General features: G+C 51.6%; 1 protein-coding gene across 1 annotated transcript in view; it reads left to right on the top strand.

Annotated features, from left to right (window-relative positions):
- Positions 1-21,084, top strand: part of EXOC3L2 (exocyst complex component 3 like 2) — a 68,451-nt gene that overhangs the window by 10,437 nt on the left and 36,930 nt on the right. The window contains exons 2-3 of the mRNA XM_082276018.1: positions 1,339-1,805; positions 8,615-9,048. Of these exons, the coding sequence (XP_082132144.1) occupies positions 1,349-1,805; positions 8,615-9,048 (891 nt within the window). The 5' untranslated portion in view covers positions 1,339-1,348. The remainder of the gene's footprint in view (positions 1-1,338; positions 1,806-8,614; positions 9,049-21,084) is intronic.

Here is a 21,084-nt window from a genome sequence, read left to right on the forward strand (position 1 = left end):
GATTCTCCCTCAATGACCTATGAATGATCTCAGACTGATATCAGCCTCCAATCACTATGCCTGACTTCTCTCCGGATGCTGAACGCCATTTTATGAATGATTGTCGCAGTGACTACATACATATTAGATGAAGATAATCCACGTCTGAAATGAAATGTGTCTTCTGTTATCGGAAGAGTATTGGACATGGGGGGTGCAGGACAGCCGTTGTCTACATTGGACTTATCAGACGATAATATCCTAGGCTGGCCATACATTATACAATTTTTCTTTAGATTTACCAAAAACAGACAATATGAGGTCAGACCTAAACACTTTCCATGTGTATGCCGTCAGGCCAGCACATGTTCCACATAGTTGAAAGTCAATGTAAAGGAAATTGTATAATGTGTGACCGGCTTTAGAGAACAGACAGTCTTTATTACACCAAGTGACAGATCCACATTACAATCAAATAATTGGATGGTATGACAGGTTGGGGGGAAGGGAGGTGTTTAGAGGGTGATGTAACCGGGGTTGGAGGTGTAGTGTGATATGGGGGTGGGGTGGTAGGTGGGTGGTATGACAAGGTAATGGAAGGTGTTGGGTGGTATGACTGGATGATGGGGGGTGTTAGGAGGGTAGAGTGTTATGTTGTGTGTCAGGGTGTATGGTGGGTGGTGTAACAGGGCCGGGGGGAGAGGTGTTTTGTGGGTAGTCTGATGTGGGGAAGGTTGGGTTATATGACAGGGTGGTGGGGGGTGTTAGGTCGATGGTATGACACGTTGGTGGGTGGTATTGGGTGTATGGTGTGACATGGTGGAGAGGGGGGTATTAGGGGGATGGTGTGACACGTTGGTGGGTGGTATTGGGTGTATGGTGTGACATGGTGGAGAGGGGGGTATTAGGGGGATGGTGTGACACGTTGGTGGGTGGTATTGGGTGTATGGTGTGACATGGTGGAGAGGGGGGTATTAGGGGGATGGTATGACACGTTGGTGGGTGGTATTGGGTGTATGGTGTGACATGGTGGTTGGGGTACTGGGTGGATGGTTTGGCATGGTGGAGGGGCATTAGGTGGATCATGTTACATGGTGGGGAGGGGGGTATTGGGTGGATGGTGTGACATGGTGGTTGGGGTAGTGGGTGGATAGTGTGACACAGTACTTGGGGGTATTGGGTGGATGGTGTGACATGGTGGAGAGGGGGGTATTAGGGGGATGGTGTGACATGGTGGTTGGGGTACTGGGTGGATGGTTTGGCATGGTGGAGGGGTATTAGGTGGATCATGTTACATGGTGGTGGGGGGTGGGATTAAAGATATTTTCATCACTAAGCAATATATTTTTATATCTGTAGAACTTAGGCCATGCCAGTCACCGTGCCCAACCCTTTCGATGAAGACACCCCCTTGGACCGTCCTTCCCCTGAGGGGGGTAATCCATTCATGGAAGATGAAGTGGAGGGGAAAAGAGAGCCATTGGGTTCAGATGCAAAGCGCAGAGGAACATTAGAAAAGATTGCTCATCTTTCACCCTTCTGGAAAGGAGGAAAAAGCCTTCTGGGTGTCCTCGGGGCCCCTGAGAAGAGGCGGGGAAGGCGTAAGTCAGAAGATGTGAGCCTTTTATCATTGGGGCGCAAAAAAGATGGAGCAGAAGAGGATGGCGGAGGCCCCGGAGGTGGAGTAAAACGGCTCTCCTTCCTATGGCTCGGAGCTGGCGGAGGAACCCCAGGGAACCGCTCCCAGAGAGAATCAATGGTGGAGGTGGTTCCGGAGAAGAATGAAGTCATCCGGGAACCAGAGAAGGTCCGGGAGCCCCTCTCAGGTAGGTCAGTAGGTTGTCTAATGGAGTCAGGAGGTCACTCTGTAGAAGAAGACCAGAACCTTCATAGATTGGTCCAGGGATGCCTCTTCCCTCCCATTTTTTCTGACAGTCATTGGCTTACTGGTGGCTCTTCTACAGCAGCTGTTCTACCCTCCACCACTTATTCATGTGCTCAACTTCTCTTCACAGACCTTAGCTCAGGTCAGGTCAATGCTCGGGTCATTGCTCGGGTCAATGCTCGGGTCAATGCTCGGGTCAATGCTCGGGTCAATGCTCGGGTCAATGCTCGGGTCAATGCTCGGGTCAATGCTCAGGTCAATGCTCAGGTCATTGCTCGGGTCAATGCTCAGGTTATTGCTCGGGTCATTGTTCAGGATCATTGGTCGGATCATTGGTCGGATCATTGCTTAGGTCAATGCTCAGGTCAATGCTCAGGTCAATGCTCAGGTCAATGCTCGGGTCAATGCTCGGGTCATTGTTCAGGATCATTGGTCGGATCATTGGTCAGGTCAATGCTCAGGTCAATGCTCAGGTCAATGCTCAGGTCAATGCTCAGGTCAATGCTCAGGTCAATGCTCGGGTCAATGCTCAGGTCAATGCTCAGGTCATTGCTCGGGTCATTGCTCGGGTCATTGCTCGGGTCAATGCTCGGGTCATTGCTCGGGTCATTGCTCGGGTCATTGCTCGGGTCAATGCTCAGGTCAATGCTCAGGTCAATGCTCAGGTCAATGCTCAGGTTATTGCTCGGGTCATTGTTCAGGTCAATGGTCGGATCATTGCTCGGGTCATTGCTTAGGTCAATGCTCAGGTCAATGCTCGGGTCATTGCTCAGGTCAATGCTCAGGTTATTGCTCGGGTCATTGTTCAGGTCAATGGTCGGATCATTGCTCGGGTCATTGCTTAGGTCAATGCTCAGGTCAATGCTCGGGTCATTGCTCAGGTCATTGCTCGGGTCATTGCTCAGGTCAATGCTCAGGTCAATGCTCAGGTTATTGCTCGGGTCATTGTTCAGGTCAATGGTCGGATCATTGCTCGGGTCATTGCTTAGGTCAATGCTCAGGTCAATGCTCGGGTCATTGCTCAGGTCAATGCTTTGGTCATTGCTCGGATTATTGCTCGGGTCATTGCTCCAATCAATGCTTAGATCATTGCTTAGGTCGTTCCTCAGGTCAATGGTTAGGTCATTGCTCGGGTCAATGGTCGGATCATTGCTCAGGTCAATGCTTTGGTCATTGCTCGGATTATTGCTCGGGTCATTGCTCCAATCAATGCTTAGATCATTGCTCACGTCAATGCTCAGATTATTGCTTAGGTCATTCCTCAGGTCAATGGTTAGGTCATTGCTCGGGTCAATGGTCGGATCATTGCTCAGGTCAATGCTTTGGTCATTGCTCGGATCATTGCTCGGGTCATTGCTCACGTCAATGCTCAGGTCATTGCTCAGGTCAATGCTCAGATTATTGCTTAGGTCGTTCCTCAGGTTGTTTCTCAGGTCATTTCTCAGGTCAATGGTTAGGTCAGTGCTCGGGTCATTTCTCAGGTCATTGCTCGGGTCAATGCTTGGTTTGTGCAAAAGTTATTGCGTTTACTAACTACGGGGAAGATTTATGTCGTTTTTATTGTTTATTTTTATGCTAGTAATGGCGGCGATCTGCGATTTTTTGTGGGACTGCGACATCGCGGCGGACAGATCGGACCCCTAACTGACATTTTTGACACTTTTGGGGGGGACCAGTGACATTACTGCAGTAATCAGTGCTATACATATGCACTGTTACTGTACTAATAACACTGGCAGGGAAGGGGTTAACCCTGTTGGTGATGAAGGGGTTAAATGTGACCCTAGGGGCGTTATTATAACTGTGGGGGGGCGTGGCTTGTGAAGTCATCACAGAGACATGTGATCCTATATAGCAGGATCACATGACATCTGTGATCACTTCAGGGAGAAGTATGGATGGCTCCGCCCTTCTCTGTCAGCGGCGGGAGATCGCGGGTGGTCATCGGAGCCGCCTGTCACACGCACTAGCTTCCCCACTGAAGAACGGGGGCGGGATCGCACCACCGGCGGCACGCGATCGCCCCTTAGCTCCTCCCAGGTGAGCGCCGTACACGTATGGGACTTTGCCTGGGAGAGCCAGCCTGCTGCAGTACATCTGCGGGGGCGGGGGCCAGCCAATCGCCAACTCCCCCAGAACAGTCCATTCAGCACTCCGAGTGTATGATGGCCGCCGGTGGTATGAAGCCTCGGCATTCTGGTCCTATTCAAAGGGCCACTCCCAGAAAACACGCAGAGCAGTTTCCTCCTGGATGATACAATAGGGGGGGGGGGGGGGGTCAGTGCCGGTATCTGCACTAAAAAAAAAAAACACTAAAAACGGAGTGTGCAAAATAACATAAAAAGAAAAAGTTATTAAATTGCTTTATTAGTGATGTCGATAGGCAAGTGCAATATTTTATTCATCCACAAGATGGCAGATCATAGTGGGATGTTTATTATTAGTATATGTAGTACTGCCCCCTCTGAGGATAATACACTCTCGGGTCCCCCTGGGGTTACCGTTAGCAACACTGGCATCCACAAATTAACACTTCACTTTTTTGGCTCAGTCAATGATCAGTCCAGGGGTATGTCGTTTTTGGTGTTTTATTTAGGGATGGGGGAAGGGAAGAGTGGGATATTCACAATGGATGAGGACTCCTATCTGGAGATGCAGCCAGACTGCTGATTCACCTTGCCATTAGATGAACTTTGGTTAAGTCTCTGTTCAGACCCCTTAGTTGGGTAGATTATCTTTAGGATACCCGCCTAGTATCCCCTTTCACTCCACAGACTGACACCCGTCCTCTGACTATCCTACACCGGGGTGACCCCCCCTCAGGTCAGGCCCCTAGACACGATCCCCTGTACTCACAATACTGTTTTTCGAGGGTCTCTAGTTTGAGGGTCTCTAGTGTCCCTACCCCTCCAGTCAGTTCTCCTGGACCTCTGGGTTCAGCTCTGTTCCTCTGGTCCCCAGGCCAGCTGCCTGTGACCGCGTGCCATGACTACAGAGGAGGAGGCAGCCACCCCCCTCCCTCCAGGACTCTGCTCACCAGCCAAAGACCCCGCAGCACATGTGCTCCTGGCTTTTATAAATTATCCCATAATGCACCGAGACAGCCAGTCTCTACCAATCACTGGGACTGTATCAACATACAGGGGTATACAATGTACAACATACAGGGGGTATACAGTGTACAACATACAGGGGGTATACAGTGTACAACATACAGGGGGTATACAATGTACAACATACAGGGGGTATACAATGTACAACATACAGGGGGTATACAATGTACAACATACAGGGGGTATACAATGTACAACATACAGGGGGTATACAATGTACAACATACAGGGGTATACAATGTACAACATACAGGGGGTATACAGTGTACAACATACAGGGGGTATACAGTGTACAACATACAGGGGGTATACAGTGTACAACATACAGGGGGTATACAATGTACAACATACAGGGGGTATACAATGTACAACATACAGGGGGTATACAATGTACAACATACAGGGGGTATACAATGTACAACATACAGGGGGTATACAATGTACAACATACAGGGGTATACAATGTACAACATACAGGGAGTATACAGTGTACAACATACAGGGGGTATACAATGTACAACATACAGGGGGTATACAGTGTACAACATACAGGGGGTATACAGTGTACAACATACAGGGGGTATACAGTGTACAACATACAGGGGGTATACAGTGTACAACATACAGGGGGTATACAGTGTACAACATACAGGGGTATACAGTGTACAACATACAGGAGTATACAATGTACAACATACAGGGGGTATACAATGTACAACATACAGGGGGTATACAATGTACATCATACAGGGGGTATACAATGTACATCATACAGGGGTATACAATGTACAACATACAGGGGGTATACAGTGTACAACATACAGGGGGTATACAGTGTACAACATACAGGGGGTATACAGTGTACAACATACAGGGGGTATACAGTGTACAACATACAGGGGGTATACAATGTACAACATACAGGGGGTATACAATGTACAACATACAGGGGTATACAATGTACAACATACAGGGGTATACAGTGTACAACATACAGGAGTATACAATGTACAACATACAGGGGGTATACAATGTACAACATACAGGGGTATACAATGTACAACATACAGGGGGTATACAATGTACAACATACAGGGGGTATACAATGTACATCATACAGGGGTATACAATGTACAACATACAGGGGGTATACAATGTACATCATACAGGGGTATACAATGTACAACATACAGGGGGTATACAGTGTACAACATACAGGGGGTATACAGTGTACAACATACAGGGGGTATACAGTGTACAACATACAGGGGTATACAATGTACATCATACAGGGGTATACAATGTACAACATACAGGGGTATACAACGGTTAACAGCAAACACACACACACATCATAGGTTGAACTGGATGGACTGTCTTTTTTCAACCTCACAAACTATGTAACTATATAGGAATTATATGAATGGGTAGTGTAAGCTGGGGAACAGGTAGCGGGTGCAAAGCTCCCTGGGATGAGCAGTCTTTCAGGCACAGATACCAAATCCAGTGTGGTAGTGACAAACAGTGCGGTGTTTATTGATACTATATACAGGTTTATATACAGGTGCTGTACAGTGCTTTAAGGAAAACAAGCAGTAATAATAATAATAAACAAAAGCCTAGCCCTGTCCCGGTGTAACGTTAAAAAACCATACCCCGTGGAGAAACCATACCCTCGTCACTTCCGGGCTGAAACAGCTGAGCAGCGCAGCAGTGCGCATGCTCAGAGTCCCGGATACGTGATTGAACATTAAAGAATTAGACAAGTGCGCATGCTCGGTGGGCATGAAATTCTCACGGCACTGTGTCTAATGTAAAACTTGCGGCGCTTACATTAAAACAGCTCATCTGAAACGTAAATCATCTCCGCTCTTCGCCCTGTCACTGCCCTCATCTCCGGTAATAAATATAAAAGCGGTGGCGGGTGTATGTGATGTAAATGTGACGGCGATCGCGGCTCCGTGATCCGCTTTTATATTTATTACCGGAGATGAGGGCAGTGACAGGGGGAAGAGCGGAGATGATTTACGTTTCAAATGAGCTGTTTTAATGTAAGCGCCGCAAGTGTAAGTACCGTGAGAAATCCATACCCTCCGTAGCGGAACCGGAAGTGACGAGGGTATGGTTTTCTCACGGGTATGGATTTTTCACGGAACACCGGCACTTACTACACACAATGCAGTCCCTCACTAACACAGACTGAGCAAGCCTACAGCTTGTCAGCTTCCAAGGACACAAACAGACAGTGTTACTGACCTTCCGCTCTCATAGACAAACATTGTCTGTGTTCCCAGGCTGAGAGCTGCTGTCTGTCTCAGGTGAGATTAAATTGGCCTGGGGAAGAGGACGAAGATCCGAACTGGATCATGGATCAGAGATCCCTAAAGGTATACGAGAGATGCCTGGGAGATGTATAAATCCCGAACAGGACTTTTCCTGGCTCTCTCTGGGACACTCTGCTACAGTAGGAAATTGATGAATGGATAGGAATTTGATGAATAGATAGGAAATAAATGAATAGATAGGAAATTGATAAATGGATAAGAAATTGATGAATAGATAGGACATAGATGAATGGAAAGGAAATAGATGAATAGCTAGGAATTAGATGAATGGATAGGACATAGATGAATGGATAAGAAATAGATGAATGGGTAGGAAATAGATGAATGGATAAGAAATAGATGAATGGATAGGAAATAGATGAATAGATAGGACATAGATGAATGGATAGGACATAGCTGAATAGATAGTAATTAGATGAATAGATAGGAAATGGATGAATATATAGGAAATGGATGAATGGATAGGAAATATATGAATGGATAGGACATAGATGAATGTATAGGAAATGGATGAATGGATAGGAAATGAATGAATGGATAGGAAATGTATGAATGGATAGGAATTTGATGAATGGATAGGACATAGATGAATGGATAGGACATAGATGAATGGATAGGGAATGGATGAATGGATAGGAAATAGATGAATGGATAGGAAATAGATGAATAGATAGGACATAGATGAATGGATAGTAAATAGATGAATGGATAAGAAATAGATGAATAGATAGGAATTTGATGAATAGATAAGAATTAGATGAATGGCTAGGAATTAGATGAATGGATAAGAAATAGATGAATGAATAGTAAATAGATGAATGTATAAGAAATAGATGAATGGAAAGGAAATAGATGAATAGATAGGAAATGGATGAATGGATAAGAAATAGATGAATGGATAGTAAATAGATGAATGGATAGTAAATAGATGAATGTATAAGAAATAGATGAATAGATAGGAAATGGATGAATGGATAGGACATAGATGAATGGATAAGAAATTGATGAATGGATAGGAAATTGATGAATGGATAGTAATTAGATGAATGGATAGGAATTAGATGAATGGATAGGAATTTGATGAATGGATAGGAAATGGATGAATGGATAGGAATTAGATGAATGGATAGGAATTTGATGAATGGATAGGAAATGGATGAATGGATAGGAAATGAATGAATGGATAGGAAATGTATGAATGGATAGGAATTAGATGAATGGATAGGAAATATATGAATGGATAGGAAATATATGAATGGATAGTTGATTGTCTGACTCTCTTCCTCGCTCAGTCCTGGAGATCCTGCGTCTCATCCAGCAGAGGGACCTGCGTTCGGCTGACCAGCACATCATGGAATTGGAGGCGGAGTGCAATGGGCAGGCGAGTCCCGCGGGGGTGAAGAGTCCCGGCAGACAGGCCAAGGATGTGACCCTTCTATACGAGGCCCTGATGAAGGAAATGTGGGCCGTGGTGGACGAGTCTCTCGGCTATAAAGGGAAACACCTGAAACTGGATGAAGTGATCGGAGTCATCCAGCAGGAAGAGGCTCGGGAGGGTCCTCCGGGCCCAAAGAACATGAGGGGCCAATGGGTGGAGGCGGTGGGCCGCAGTGTGGAGCAACGATTAAAGAAGAACCTTGAGGGTAAAATGGGGTCCCTGCCATCTCAGGCCGACCGGGTGAAGAGGACGGTGGTGGAGGACCTGACGGCAGTCAAGAACTACCTGGTGAGAATGGGGGAGGGGAGATCTAATGCTAGGCTGGGGGTGTACTTTCTTTACACCTATCAGGTCTTCAGTGACAGCAAAAGAGGCAGAAAGTTGGTGCCGGGGTCATCGGGTGCAAACTCCGGAACTCTGTAATATTCCAGTGCTGCAGAGAGTCTTGTGACTCCCCCATGTATTCTACCAGACATTGTCACTGCAGAGAGTCTTGTGACTCCCCCATGTATTCTACCAGACATTGTCACTGCAGAGAGTCTTGTGACTCCCCCGTGCATTCTAACAGACATTGTGACTGCAGAGAGTCTTGTGACTCCCCCGTGTATTCTAACAGACATTGTGACTGCAGAGAGTCTTGTGACTCCCCCGTGTATTCTAACAGACATTGTGACTGCAGAGAGTCTTGTGACTCCCCCGTGTATTCTAACAGACATTGTGACTGCAGAGAGTCTTGTGACTCCCCCGTGTATTCTACCAGACATTGTCACTGCAGAGAGTCTTGTGACTCCCCCATGTATTCTACCAGACATTGTGACTGCAGAGAGTCTTGTGACTCCCCCGTGTATTCTACCAGACATTGTCACTGCAGAGAGTCTTGTGACTCCCCCGTGCATTCTAACAGACATTGTGACTGCAGAGAGTCTTGTGACTCCCCCATGCATTCTAACAGACATTGTGACTGATTTCAGCATTCTGAGTCTATGAAATCCCTCACTCCTGTACCAGAGTAAAAGAGAAATGTTTAACAACCCCCCCCCCCCCCCCCGGAGGGACAGCTGAGAATGGCCGGATCCCCATTGCTGGGTCAGAGGCTGTGAGGCACACTGATAACACGGGGTGTCTTTTTGCAGAATGTTGCAGCAATGAGCAGGAGGGGGGTGCCGGATCCTCCGAAACTTCCAGAGAGATTAGCAGGATAGCAGGAGAGGGGTGCAGGATCCTCTGAAACTTCCAGAGAGATTAGCAGGAGAGGGGTGCAGGATCCTCCGAAACTTCCAGAGAGATTAGCAGGAGAGGGGTGCAGGATCCTCCGAAACTTCCAGAGAGATTAGCAGGAGGGGGGTGCAGGATCCTCTGAAACTTCCAGAGAGATTAGCAGGAGAGGGGTGCAGGATCCTCCGAAACTTCCAGAGAGATTAGCAGGAGGGGGGTGCAGGATCCTCCGAAACTTCCAGAGAGATTAGCAGGAGAGGGGTGCAGGCAGTGGTGTATTTTGGTTTTGTGCTGCCCTAGGCAAGACTAAAATTGGGCGCCCTCCCCATGTAAATTTTCCCCACTCCTTTTTTAATGGATGTGTCTTCCTCCAAAATTGAAGGACTACAAGTCCCAGCATGAACCCCTGAGATCTCATAAGAGGGGGGGTGAGAGGGGGTGGGAGAGAGAGGGTAGGTGAGGGAGAGAGAGAGAGAGAGGGGGTGGGTGAGGGAGGGAGGGAGAGAGAGAGGGGTTGGGTGGGGGGGGTGAGAGAGGGGGGATGAGAGAGAGAGAGGGGGAAATCGAAGAGAGAGAGAGAGGGGGGTGAGAGAGAGACAGGGGGGATGATAGAGGGAGAGGGGGTGAGAAAGAGAGAGCGAGGTGAGAGGGAGGGAGAGAGAGAGGAGGGGTTAGAGAGTGAGAAGGGGGGGTGAGTAAGAGAGAGAGGGAGGTGAGAGAGGTGGTTCTAGCAACCAGTGGCCAATAGAGTCTCAGGTGGTGGGGGGTGGCTTTTTTGCTGCCCCCCCTGCAAAGTGCTCCCCACGGCCTGGGCCTTGTTGGCCTAGGCTAAAATACAGCACTAGGTGCAGGATCCTCCGAAACTTCCAGAGAGATTAGCAGGAGAGGGGTGCAGGATCCTCCGAAACTTCCAGAGAGATTAGCAGGAGAGGGGTGCAGGATCCTCCGAAACTTCCAGAGAGATTAGCAGGAGAGGGGTGCAGGATCCTCCGAAACTCCAGAGAGATTAGCAGGAGAGGGGTGCAGGATCCTCTGAAACTTCCAGAGAGATTAGCAGGAGAGGGGTGCAGGATCCTCCGAAACTTCCAGAGAGATTAGCAGGAGAGGGGTGCAGGATCCTCCGAAACTTCCAGAGAGATTAGCAGGAGAGGGGTGCAGGATCCTCCGAAACTCCAGAGAGATTAGCAGGAGAGGGGTGCAGGATCCTCCGAAACTCCAGAGAGATTAGCAGGAGAGGGGTGCAGGATCCTCTGAAACTTCCAGAGAGATTAGCAGGAGAGGGGTGCAGGATCCTCCGAAACTTCCAGAGAGATTAGCAGGAGAGGGGTGCAGGATCCTCCGAAACTTCCAGAGAGATTAGCAGGAGGGGGGTGCAGGATCCTCTGAAACTTCCAGAGAGATTAGCAGGAGAGGGGTGCAGGATCCTCCGAAACTTCCAGAGAGATTAGCAGGAGAGGGGTGCAGGATCCTCTGAAACTTCCAGAGAGATTAGCAGGAGAGGGGTGCGGGATCCTCCGAAACTCCAGAGAGATTAGCAGGAGAGGGGTGCAGGATCCTCCGAAACTTCCAGAGAGATTAGCAGGAGAGGGGTGCAGGATCCTCCGAAACTTCCAGAGAGATTAGCAGGAGAGGGGTGCAGGATCCTCCGAAACTTCCAGAGAGATTAGCAGGAGAGGGGTGCAGGATCCTCCGAAACTCCAGAGAGATTAGCAGGAGAGGGGTGCAGGATCCTCTGAAACTTCCAGAGAGATTAGCAGGAGAGGGGTGCAGGATCCTCCGAAACTTCCAGAGAGATTAGCAGGAGAGGGGTGCAGGATCCTCCGAAACTTCCAGAGAGATTAGCAGGAGAGGGGTGCAGGATCCTCCGAAACTCCAGAGAGATTAGCAGGAGAGGGGTGCAGGATCCTCCGAAACTTCCAGAGAGATTAGCAGGAGAGGGGTGCAGGATCCTCCGAAACTTCCAGAGAGATTAGCAGGAGAGGGGTGCAGGATCCTCCGAAACTCCAGAGAGATTAGCAGGAGAGGGGTGCAGGATCCTCTGAAACTTCCAGAGAGATTAGCAGGAGAGGGGTGCAGGATCCTCCGAAACTTCCAGAGAGATTAGCAGGAGAGGGGTGCAGGATCCTCCGAAACTTCCAGAGAGATTAGCAGGAGAGGGGTGCAGGATCCTCCGAAACTCCAGAGAGATTAGCAGGAGAGGGGTGCAGGATCCTCCGAAACTCCAGAGAGATTAGCAGGAGAGGGGTGCAGGATCCTCTGAAACTTCCAGAGAGATTAGCAGGAGAGGGGTGCAGGATCCTCCGAAACTTCCAGAGAGATTAGCAGGAGAGGGGTGCAGGATCCTCCGAAACTTCCAGAGAGATTAGCAGTAGGGGGGTGCAGGATCCTCTGAAACTTCCAGAGAGATTAGCAGGAGAGGGGTGCAGGATCCTCCGAAACTTCCAGAGAGATTAGCAGGAGAGGGGTGCAGGATCCTCTGAAACTTCCAGAGAGATTAGCAGGAGAGGGGTGCGGGATCCTCCGAAACTCCAGAGAGATTAGCAGGAGAGGGGTGCAGGATCCTCCGAAACTTCCAGAGAGATTAGCAGGAGAGGGGTGCAGGATCCTCCGAAACTTCCAGAGAGATTAGCAGGAGAGGGGTGCAGGATCCTCCGAAACATCCAGAGAGATTAGCAGGAGAGGGGTGCAGGATCCTCCGAAACTCCAGAGAGATTAGCAGGAGAGGGGTGCAGGATCCTCTGAAACTTCCAGAGAGATTAGCAGGAGAGGGGTGCAGGATCCTCCGAAACTTCCAGAGAGATTAGCAGGAGAGGGGTGCAGGATCCTCCGAAACTTCCAGAGAGATTAGCAGGAGAGGGGTGCAGGATCCTCCGAAACTCCAGAGAGATTAGCAGGAGAGGGGTGCAGGATCCTCCGAAACTCCAGAGAGATTAGCAGGAGAGGGGTGCAGGATCCTCTGAAACTTCCAGAGAGATTAGCAGGAGAGGGGTGCAGGATCCTCCGAAACTTCCAGAGAGATTAGCAGGAGAGGGGTGCAGGATCCTCCGAAACTTCCAGAGAGATTAGCAGGAGGGGGGTGCAGGATCCTCTGAAACTTCCAGAGAGATTAGCAGGAGAGGGGTGCAGGATCCTCCGAAACTTCCAGAGAGATTAGCAGGAGAGGGGTGCAGGATCCTCTGAAACTTCCAGAGAGATTAGCAGGAGAGGGGTGCGGGATCCTCCGAAACTCCAGAGAGATTAGCAGGAGAGGGGTGCAGGATCCTCCGAAACTTCCAGAGAGATTAGCAGGAGAGGGGTGCAGGATCCTCCGAAACTTCCAGAGAGATTAGCAGGAGAGGGGTGCAGGATCCTCCGAAACTTCCAGAGAGATTAGCAGGAGAGGGGTGCAGGATCCTCCGAAACTCCAGAGAGATTAGCAGGAGAGGGGTGCAGGATCCTCTGAAACTTCCAGAGAGATTAGCAGGAGAGGGGTGCAGGATCCTCCGAAACTTCCAGAGAGATTAGCAGGAGAGGGGTGCAGGATCCTCCGAAACTTCCAGAGAGATTTGCAGGAGAGGGGTGCAGGATCCTCCGAAACTCCAGAGAGATTAGCAGGAGAGGGGTGCAGGATCCTCCGAAACTCCAGAGAGATTAGCAGGAGAGGGGTGCAGGATCCTCTGAAACTTCCAGAGAGATTAGCAGGAGAGGGGTGCAGGATCCTCCGAAACTTCCAGAGAGATTAGCAGGAGAGGGGTGCAGGATCCTCCGAAACTTCCAGAGAGATTAGCAGGAGGGGGGTGCAGGATCCTCTGAAACTTCCAGAGAGATTAGCAGGAGAGGGGTGCAGGATCCTCTGAAACTTCCAGAGAGATTAGCAGGAGAGGGGTGCGGGATCCTCCGAAACTCCAGAGAGATTAGCAGGAGAGGGGTGCAGGATCCTCCGAAACTTCCAGAGAGATTAGCAGGAGAGGGGTGCAGGATTTTCCGAAACTTCCAGAGAGATTAGCAGGAGAGGGGTGCAGGATCCTCCGAAACTTCCAGAGAGATTAGCAGGAGAGGGGTGCAGGATCCTCCGAAACTCCAGAGAGATTAGCAGGAGAGGGGTGCAGGATCCTCTGAAACTTCCAGAGAGATTAGCAGGAGAGGGGTGCAGGATCCTCCGAAACTTCCAGAGAGATTAGCAGGAGAGGGGTGCAGGATCCTCCGAAACTTCCAGAGAGATTAGCAGGAGAGGGGTGCAGGATCCTCCGAAACTCCAGAGAGATTAGCAGGAGAGGGGTGCAGGATCCTCCGAAACTCCAGAGAGATTAGCAGGAGAGGGGTGCAGGATCCTCTGAAACTTCCAGAGAGATTAGCAGGAGAGGGGTGCAGGATCCTCCGAAACTTCCAGAGAGATTAGCAGGAGAGGGGTGCAGGATCCTCCGAAACTTCCAGAGAGATTTGCAGGAGAGGGGTGCAGGATCCTCCGAAACTCCAGAGAGATTAGCAGGAGAGGGGTGCAGGATCCTCCGAAACTCCAGAGAGATTAGCAGGAGAGGGGTGCAGGATCCTCTGAAACTTCCAGAGAGATTAGCAGGAGAGGGGTGCAGGATCCTCCGAAACTTCCAGAGAGATTAGCAGGAGAGGGGTGCAGGATCCTCCGAAACTTCCAGAGAGATTAGCAGGAGGGGGGTGCAGGATCCTCTGAAACTTCCAGAGAGATTAGCAGGAGAGGGGTGCAGGATCCTCTGAAACTTCCAGAGAGATTAGCAGGAGAGGGGTGCGGGATCCTCCGAAACTCCAGAGAGATTAGCAGGAGAGGGGTGCAGGATCCTCCGAAACTTCCAGAGAGATTAGCAGGAGAGGGGTGCAGGATTTTCCGAAACTTCCAGAGAGATTAGCAGGAGAGGGGTGCAGGATCCTCCGAAACTTCCAGAGAGATTAGCAGGAGAGGGGTGCAGGATCCTCCGAAACTCCAGAGAGATTAGCAGGAGAGGGGTGCAGGATCCTCTGAAACTTCCAGAGAGATTAGCAGGAGAGGGGTGCAGGATCCTCCGAAACTTCCAGAGAGATTAGCAGGAGAGGGGTGCAGGATCCTCCGAAACTTCCAGAGAGATTAGCAGGAGAGGGGTGCAGGATCCTCCGAAACTCCAGAGAGATTAGCAGGAGAGGGGTGCAGGATCCTCTGAAACTTCCAGAGAGATTAGCAGGAGAGGGGTGCAGGATCCTCCGAAACTTCCAGAGAGATTAGCAGGAGAGGGGTGCAGGATCCTCCGAAACTTCCAGAGAGATTAGCAGGAGGGGGGGTGCAGGATCCTCTGAAACTTCCAGAGAGATTAGCAGGAGAGGGGTGCAGGATCCTCCGAAACTTCCAGAGAGATTAGCAGGAGAGGGGTGCAGGATCCTCTGAAACTTCCAGAGAGATTAGCAGGAGAGGGGTGCGGGATCCTCCGAAACTCCAGAGAGATTAGCAGGAGAGGGGTGCAGGATCCTCTGAAACTTCCAGAGAGATTAGCAGGAGAGGGGTGCAGGATCTTCCGAAACTCCAGAGAGATTAGCAGGAGAGGGGTGCAGGATCCTCGGAAACTTCCAGAGAGATTAGCAGGAGAGGGGTGCAGGATCCTCGGAAACTTCCAGAGAGATTAGCAGGAGAGGGGTGCAGGATCCTCTGAAACTTCCAGAGAGATTAGCAGGAGAGGGGTGCAGGATCCTCCGAAACTTCCAGAGAGATTAGCAGGAGAGGGGTGCAGGATCCTCCGAAACTTCCAGAGAGATTAGAAGGAGAGGGGTGCAGGATCCTCTGAAACTTCCAGAGAGATTAGCAGGAGAGGGGTGCAGGATCCTCCGAAACTTCCAGAGAGATTAGCAGGAGAGGGGTGCGGGATCCTCCGAAACTCCAGAGAGATTAGCAGGAGAGGGGTGCAGGATCCTCTGAAACTTCCAGAGAGATTAGCAGGAGAGGGGTGCAGGATCCTCCGAAACTCCAGAGAGATTAGCAGGAGAGGGGTGCAGGATCCTCCGAAACTTCCAGAGAGATTAGCAGGAGAGGGGTGCAGGATCCTCGGAAACTTCCAGAGAGATTAGCAGGAGAGGGGTGCAGGATCCTCGGAAACTTCCAGAGAGATTAGCAGGAGAGGGGTGCAGGATCCTCGGAAACTTCCAGAGAGATTAGCAGGAGAGGGGTGCAGGATCCTCCGAAACTTCCAGAGAGATTAGCAGGAGAGGGGTGCAGGATCCTCCGAAACTTCCAGAGAGATTAGCAGGAGAGGGGTGCAGGATCCTCCGAAACTTCCAGAGAGATTAGCAGGAGGGGGGTGCAGGATCCTCCGAAACTTCCAGAGAGATTAGCAGGAGAGGGGTGCAGGATCCTCCGAAACTTCCAGAGAGATTAGCAGGAGAGGGGTGCAGGATCCTCTGAAACTTCCAGAGAGATTAGCAGGAGAGGGGTGCGGGATCCTCCGAAACTCCAGAGAGATTAGCAGGAGAGGGGTGCAGGATCCTCTGAAACTTCCAGAGAGATTAGCAGGAGAGGGGTGCAGGATCCTCTGAAACTTCCAGAGAGATTAGCAGGAGAGGGGTGCAGGATCCTCCGAAACTCCAGAGAGATTAGCAGGAGAGGGGTGCAGGATCCTCCGAAACTTCCAGAGAGATTAGCAGGAGAGGGGTGCAGGATCCTCCGAAACTTCCAGAGAGATTAGCAGGAGAGGGGTGCAGGATCCTCTGAAACTTCCAGAGAGATTAGCAGGAGAGGGGTGCAGGATACTCTGAAACTTCCAGAGAGATTAGCAGGAGAGGGGTGCAGGATCCTCCGAAACTTCCAGAGAGATTAGCAGGAGAGGGGTGCAGGATCCTCTGAAACTTCCAGAGAGATTAGCAGGAGAGGGGTGCGGGATCCTCCGAAACTCCAGAGAGATTAGCAGGAGAGGGGTGCAGGATCCTCTGAAACTTCCAGAGAGATTAGCAGGAGAGGGGTGCAGGATCCTCCGAAACTCCAGAGAGATTAGCAGGAGAGGGGTGCAGGATCCTCCGAAACTTCCAGAGAGATTAGCAGGAGAGGGGTGCAGGATCCTCCGAAACTTCCAGAGAGATTAGCAGGAGAGGGGTGCAGGATCCTCCGAAACTCCAGAGAGATTAGCAGGAGAGGGGTGCAGGATCCTCCGAAACTTCCAGAGAGATTAGCAGGAGAGGGGTGCAGGATCCTCTGAAACTTCCAGAGAGATTAGCAGGAGAGGGGTGCAGGATCCTCTGAAACTTCCAAAAAGATTAGCAGGAGAGGGGTGCGGGATCCCCTGAAACTCCAGAGAGATTAGCAGGAGAGGGGTGCAGGATCCTCTGAAACTTCCAGAGAGATTAGCAGGAGAGGGGTGCAGGATCCTCCGAAACTCCAGAGAGATTAGCAGGAGAGGGGTGCAGGATCCTCCGAAACTTCCAGAGAGATTAGCAGGAGAGGGGTGCAGGATCCTCCGAAACTTCCAGAGAGATTAGCAGGAGAGGGGTGCAGGATCCTCTGAAACTTCCAGAGAGATTAGCAGGAGAGGGGTGCAGGATCCTCTGAAACTTCCAGAGAGATTAGCAGGAGAGGGGTGCAGGATCCTCTGAAACTTCCAGAGAGATTAGCAGGAAGGTCAGAGTTTAGACAAGACAGCCTTTGCTGGGGGGAGGAGGGGATGGCCAGCTAATCTGGAACTCTATAGAGCGGTCCTGGTCCTTACAGAACCGGGGGGTTTAAAGTCTGACTCACAATCTCCAAGTCTGGCCTCCAGCCTCCAGGAGGTAAAGGGTCCTCTGCAGGTGACACCCTCCAGCAAATGTTCCTTCAGAACCCTCAGCTCAGCACATGCTGAGACCCAAACAGACCGCCCCCCCAGGGGCAGCAGCCCCAGGACAAGAAATCTCTGATCAGCCCTCCCAAACATTGATCTTCTCCCCAACCACCTTCTGGGTGCTTCCTCTCAGGGATTGGCTGAGGTCAGATGAATATTCATAACTTCAGTGGCTGACCCTCCCAGCTGGTTCTGGAAGCTTCCTCCAGAGGCAGGCCGGAGCAATCAACCACCAAGCTCTGGGAAAGACCTAAACCAGGTGCGTATTGTTCATCTGATGTGGTCTGGAAGGTGCCTCTACCTGGTGGCTGTTCCTTCCTTCCCCCTCATTCAGGTGTGCGCTTTACCCCCATTCCTTCCCCCTCATTCAGGTGTGCGCTTTACCCCGTTCCTTCCCCCCTCATTCAGGTGTGTGCTTTACCCCCATTCCTTCCCCCTCATTCAGGTGTGCGCTTACCCCCGTTCCTCCCCCCCTCATTCAGGTGTGCGCTTACCCCCGTTCCTTCCCCCCTCATTCAGGTGTGCGCTTACCCCCGTTCCTCCCCCCCTCATTCAGGTGTGCGCTTACCCCCGTTCCTTCCCCCCTCATTCAGGTGTGCGCTTACCCCCGTTCCTTCCACCCTCATTCAGGTGTGCACTTACCCCCGTTCCTTCCCCCCTCATTCAGGTGTGCGCTTACCCCCGTTCCTTCCCCCCTCATTCAGGTGTGCGCTTACCCCCGTTCCTTCCCCCCTCATTCAGGTGTGCGCTTACCCCCGTTCCTTCCCCCCTCATTCAGGTGTGCGATTTACCCCCGTTCCTTCCCCCCTCATTCAGGTGTGCGCTTACCCCCGTTCCTTCCCCCCTCATTCAAGTGTGCGCTTTACCCCCGTTCCTTCCCCCCTCATTCAGGTGTGCGCTTTACCCCCGTTCCTTCCCCCCTCATTCAGGTGTGCGCTTTACCCCCATTCCTTCCCCCCCCATTCAGGTGTGCGCTTACCCCTGTTCCTTGCCCCCTCATTCAGGTGTGCGCTTTACCCCCGTTCCTTCCCCCCTCATTCAGGTGTGCGCTTTACCCCCGTTCCTTCCCCCCTCATTCAGGTGTGCGCTTACCCCCGTTCCTTCCCCCCTCATTCAGGTGTGCGATTTACCCCCGTTCCTTCCCCCCTCATTCAGGTGTGCGCTTACCCCCGTTCCTTCCCCCCTCATTCAAGTGTGCGCTTTACCCCCGTTCCTTCCCCCCTCATTCAGGTGTGCGCTTTACCCCCGTTCCTTCCCCCCTCATTCAGGTGTGCGCTTTACCCCCATTCCTTCCCCCCCCCCATTCAGGTGTGCGCTTACCCCCGTTCCTTGCCCCCTCATTCAGGTGTGCGCTTTACCCCCGTTCCTTCTCCCCTCATTCAGTTGTGCGCTTACCCCCGTTCCTTCCCCCCTCATTCAGGTGTGCGCTTACCCCCGTTCCTTCCCCCCTCATTAAGGTGTGCGCTTTACCCCCGTTCCTTCCCCCCTCATTCAGGTGTGCGCTTTACCCCCGTTCCTTCCCCCCTCATTCAGGTGTGCGCTTTACCCCCGTTCCTTCCCCCCTCATTCAGGTGTGCGCTTTACCCCCGTTCCTTCCCCCCTCATTCAGGTGTGCGCTTTACCCCCATTCCTTCCCCCCCTCATTCAGGTGTGCGCTTTACCCCCGTTCCTTCCCCCCTCATTCAGGTGTGCGCTTTACCCCCGTTCCTTCTCCCCTCATTCAGGTGTGCGCTTACCCCCGTTCCTTCCCCCCTCATTCAGGTGTGCGCTTACCCCCGTTCCTTCCTTCCCCCCTCATTCAGGTGTGCGCTTACCCCCGTTCCTTCCTTCCCCCTCATTCAGGTGTGCGCTTACCCCCGTTCCTTCCCCCCTCATTCAGGTGTGCGCTTTACCCCCGTTCCTTCCCCCCTCATTCAGGTGTGCGCTTTACCCCCGTTCCTTCCCCCCTCATTCAGGTGTGCGCTTTACCCCCGTTCCTTCCCCCCTCATTCAGGTGTGCGCTTTACCCCCGTTCCTTCCCCCCTCATTCACGTGTGCGCTTTACCCCCGTTCCTTCCCCCCTCATTCAGGTGTGCGCTTACCCCCGTTCCTTGCCCCCTCATTCAGGTGTGCGCTTTACCCCCGTTCCTTCCCCCGTCATTCAGGTGTGCGCTTTACCCCCGTTCCTTCTCCCCTCATTCAGGTGTGCGCTTACCCCCGTTCCTTCCCCCCTCATTCAGGTGTGCGCTTACCCCCGTTCCTTCCTTCCCCCCTCATTCAGGTGTGCGCTTACCCCCGTTCCTTCCTTCCCCCTCATTCAGGTGTGCGCTTACCCCTATTCCTTGCCCCCTCATTCAGGTGTGCGCTTTACCCCCGTTCCTTCCCCCCTCATTCAGGTGTGCGCTTTACCCCCGTTCCTTCCCCCCTCATTCAGGTGTGCGCTTTACCCCCGTTCCTTCCCCCCCATTCAGGTGTGCGCTTACCCCCGTTCCTTGCCCCCTCATTCAGGTGTGCGCTTTACCCCCATTTCTTCCCCCCTCATTCAGGTGTGCGCTTTACCCCCGTTCCTTCCCCTCTCATTCAGGTGTGCGCTTTACCCCCGTTCCTTCCCCCCTCATTCAGGTGTGCGCTTTACCCCTGTTCCTTTCCCCTCATTCAGGTGTGCGCTTACCCCTGTTCCTTCCCCCCTCATTCAGGTGTGCGCTTACCCCCGTTCCTTCCCCCCTCATTCAGGTGTGCGCTTACCCCCGTTCCTTCCTTCCCCCCTCATTCAGGTGTGCGCTTACCCCCCATCCTTCCTTCCCCCCTCATTCAGGTGTGCGCTTACCCCCGTTCCTTCCTTCCCCCTCATTCAGGTGTGCGCTTCCCCCCATTCCTTCCCCCCTCATTCAGGTGTGCGCTTTACCCCCGTTCCTTCCCCCCTTATTCAGGTGTGCGCTTTACCCCCATTCCTTCCCCCCTCATTCAGGTGTGCGCTTTACCCCCGTTCCTTCGCCCCTCATTCAGGTGTGCGCTTTACCCCCATTTCTTCCCCCTTCATTCAGGTGTGTGCTTACCCCCGTTCCTTCCCCCCTCATTCAGGTGTGCGCTTACCCCCATTCCTTCCCCCCTCATTCAGGTGTGCGCTTACCCCCGTTCCTTGCCCCCTCATTCAGGTGTGCGCTTACCCCTGTTCCTTCCCCCCTCATTCAGGTGTGTGCTTACCCTTGTTCCTTCCCCCCTCATTCAAGTGTGCGCTTTACCCCCGTTCCTTCCCCCCTCATTCAGGTGTGCGCTTACCCCCGTTCCTTGCCCCCTCATTCAGGTGTGCGCTTTACCCCCGTTCCTTCCCCTTCATTCAGGTGTGCGC

The sequence above is a fragment of the Pelophylax lessonae genome (assembly GCF_965119305.1).
Source record: "Pelophylax lessonae genome assembly, contig: HAP1_SCAFFOLD_193, whole genome shotgun sequence".
Classification (NCBI taxonomy): Eukaryota; Metazoa; Chordata; class Amphibia; order Anura; family Ranidae; genus Pelophylax; species Pelophylax lessonae.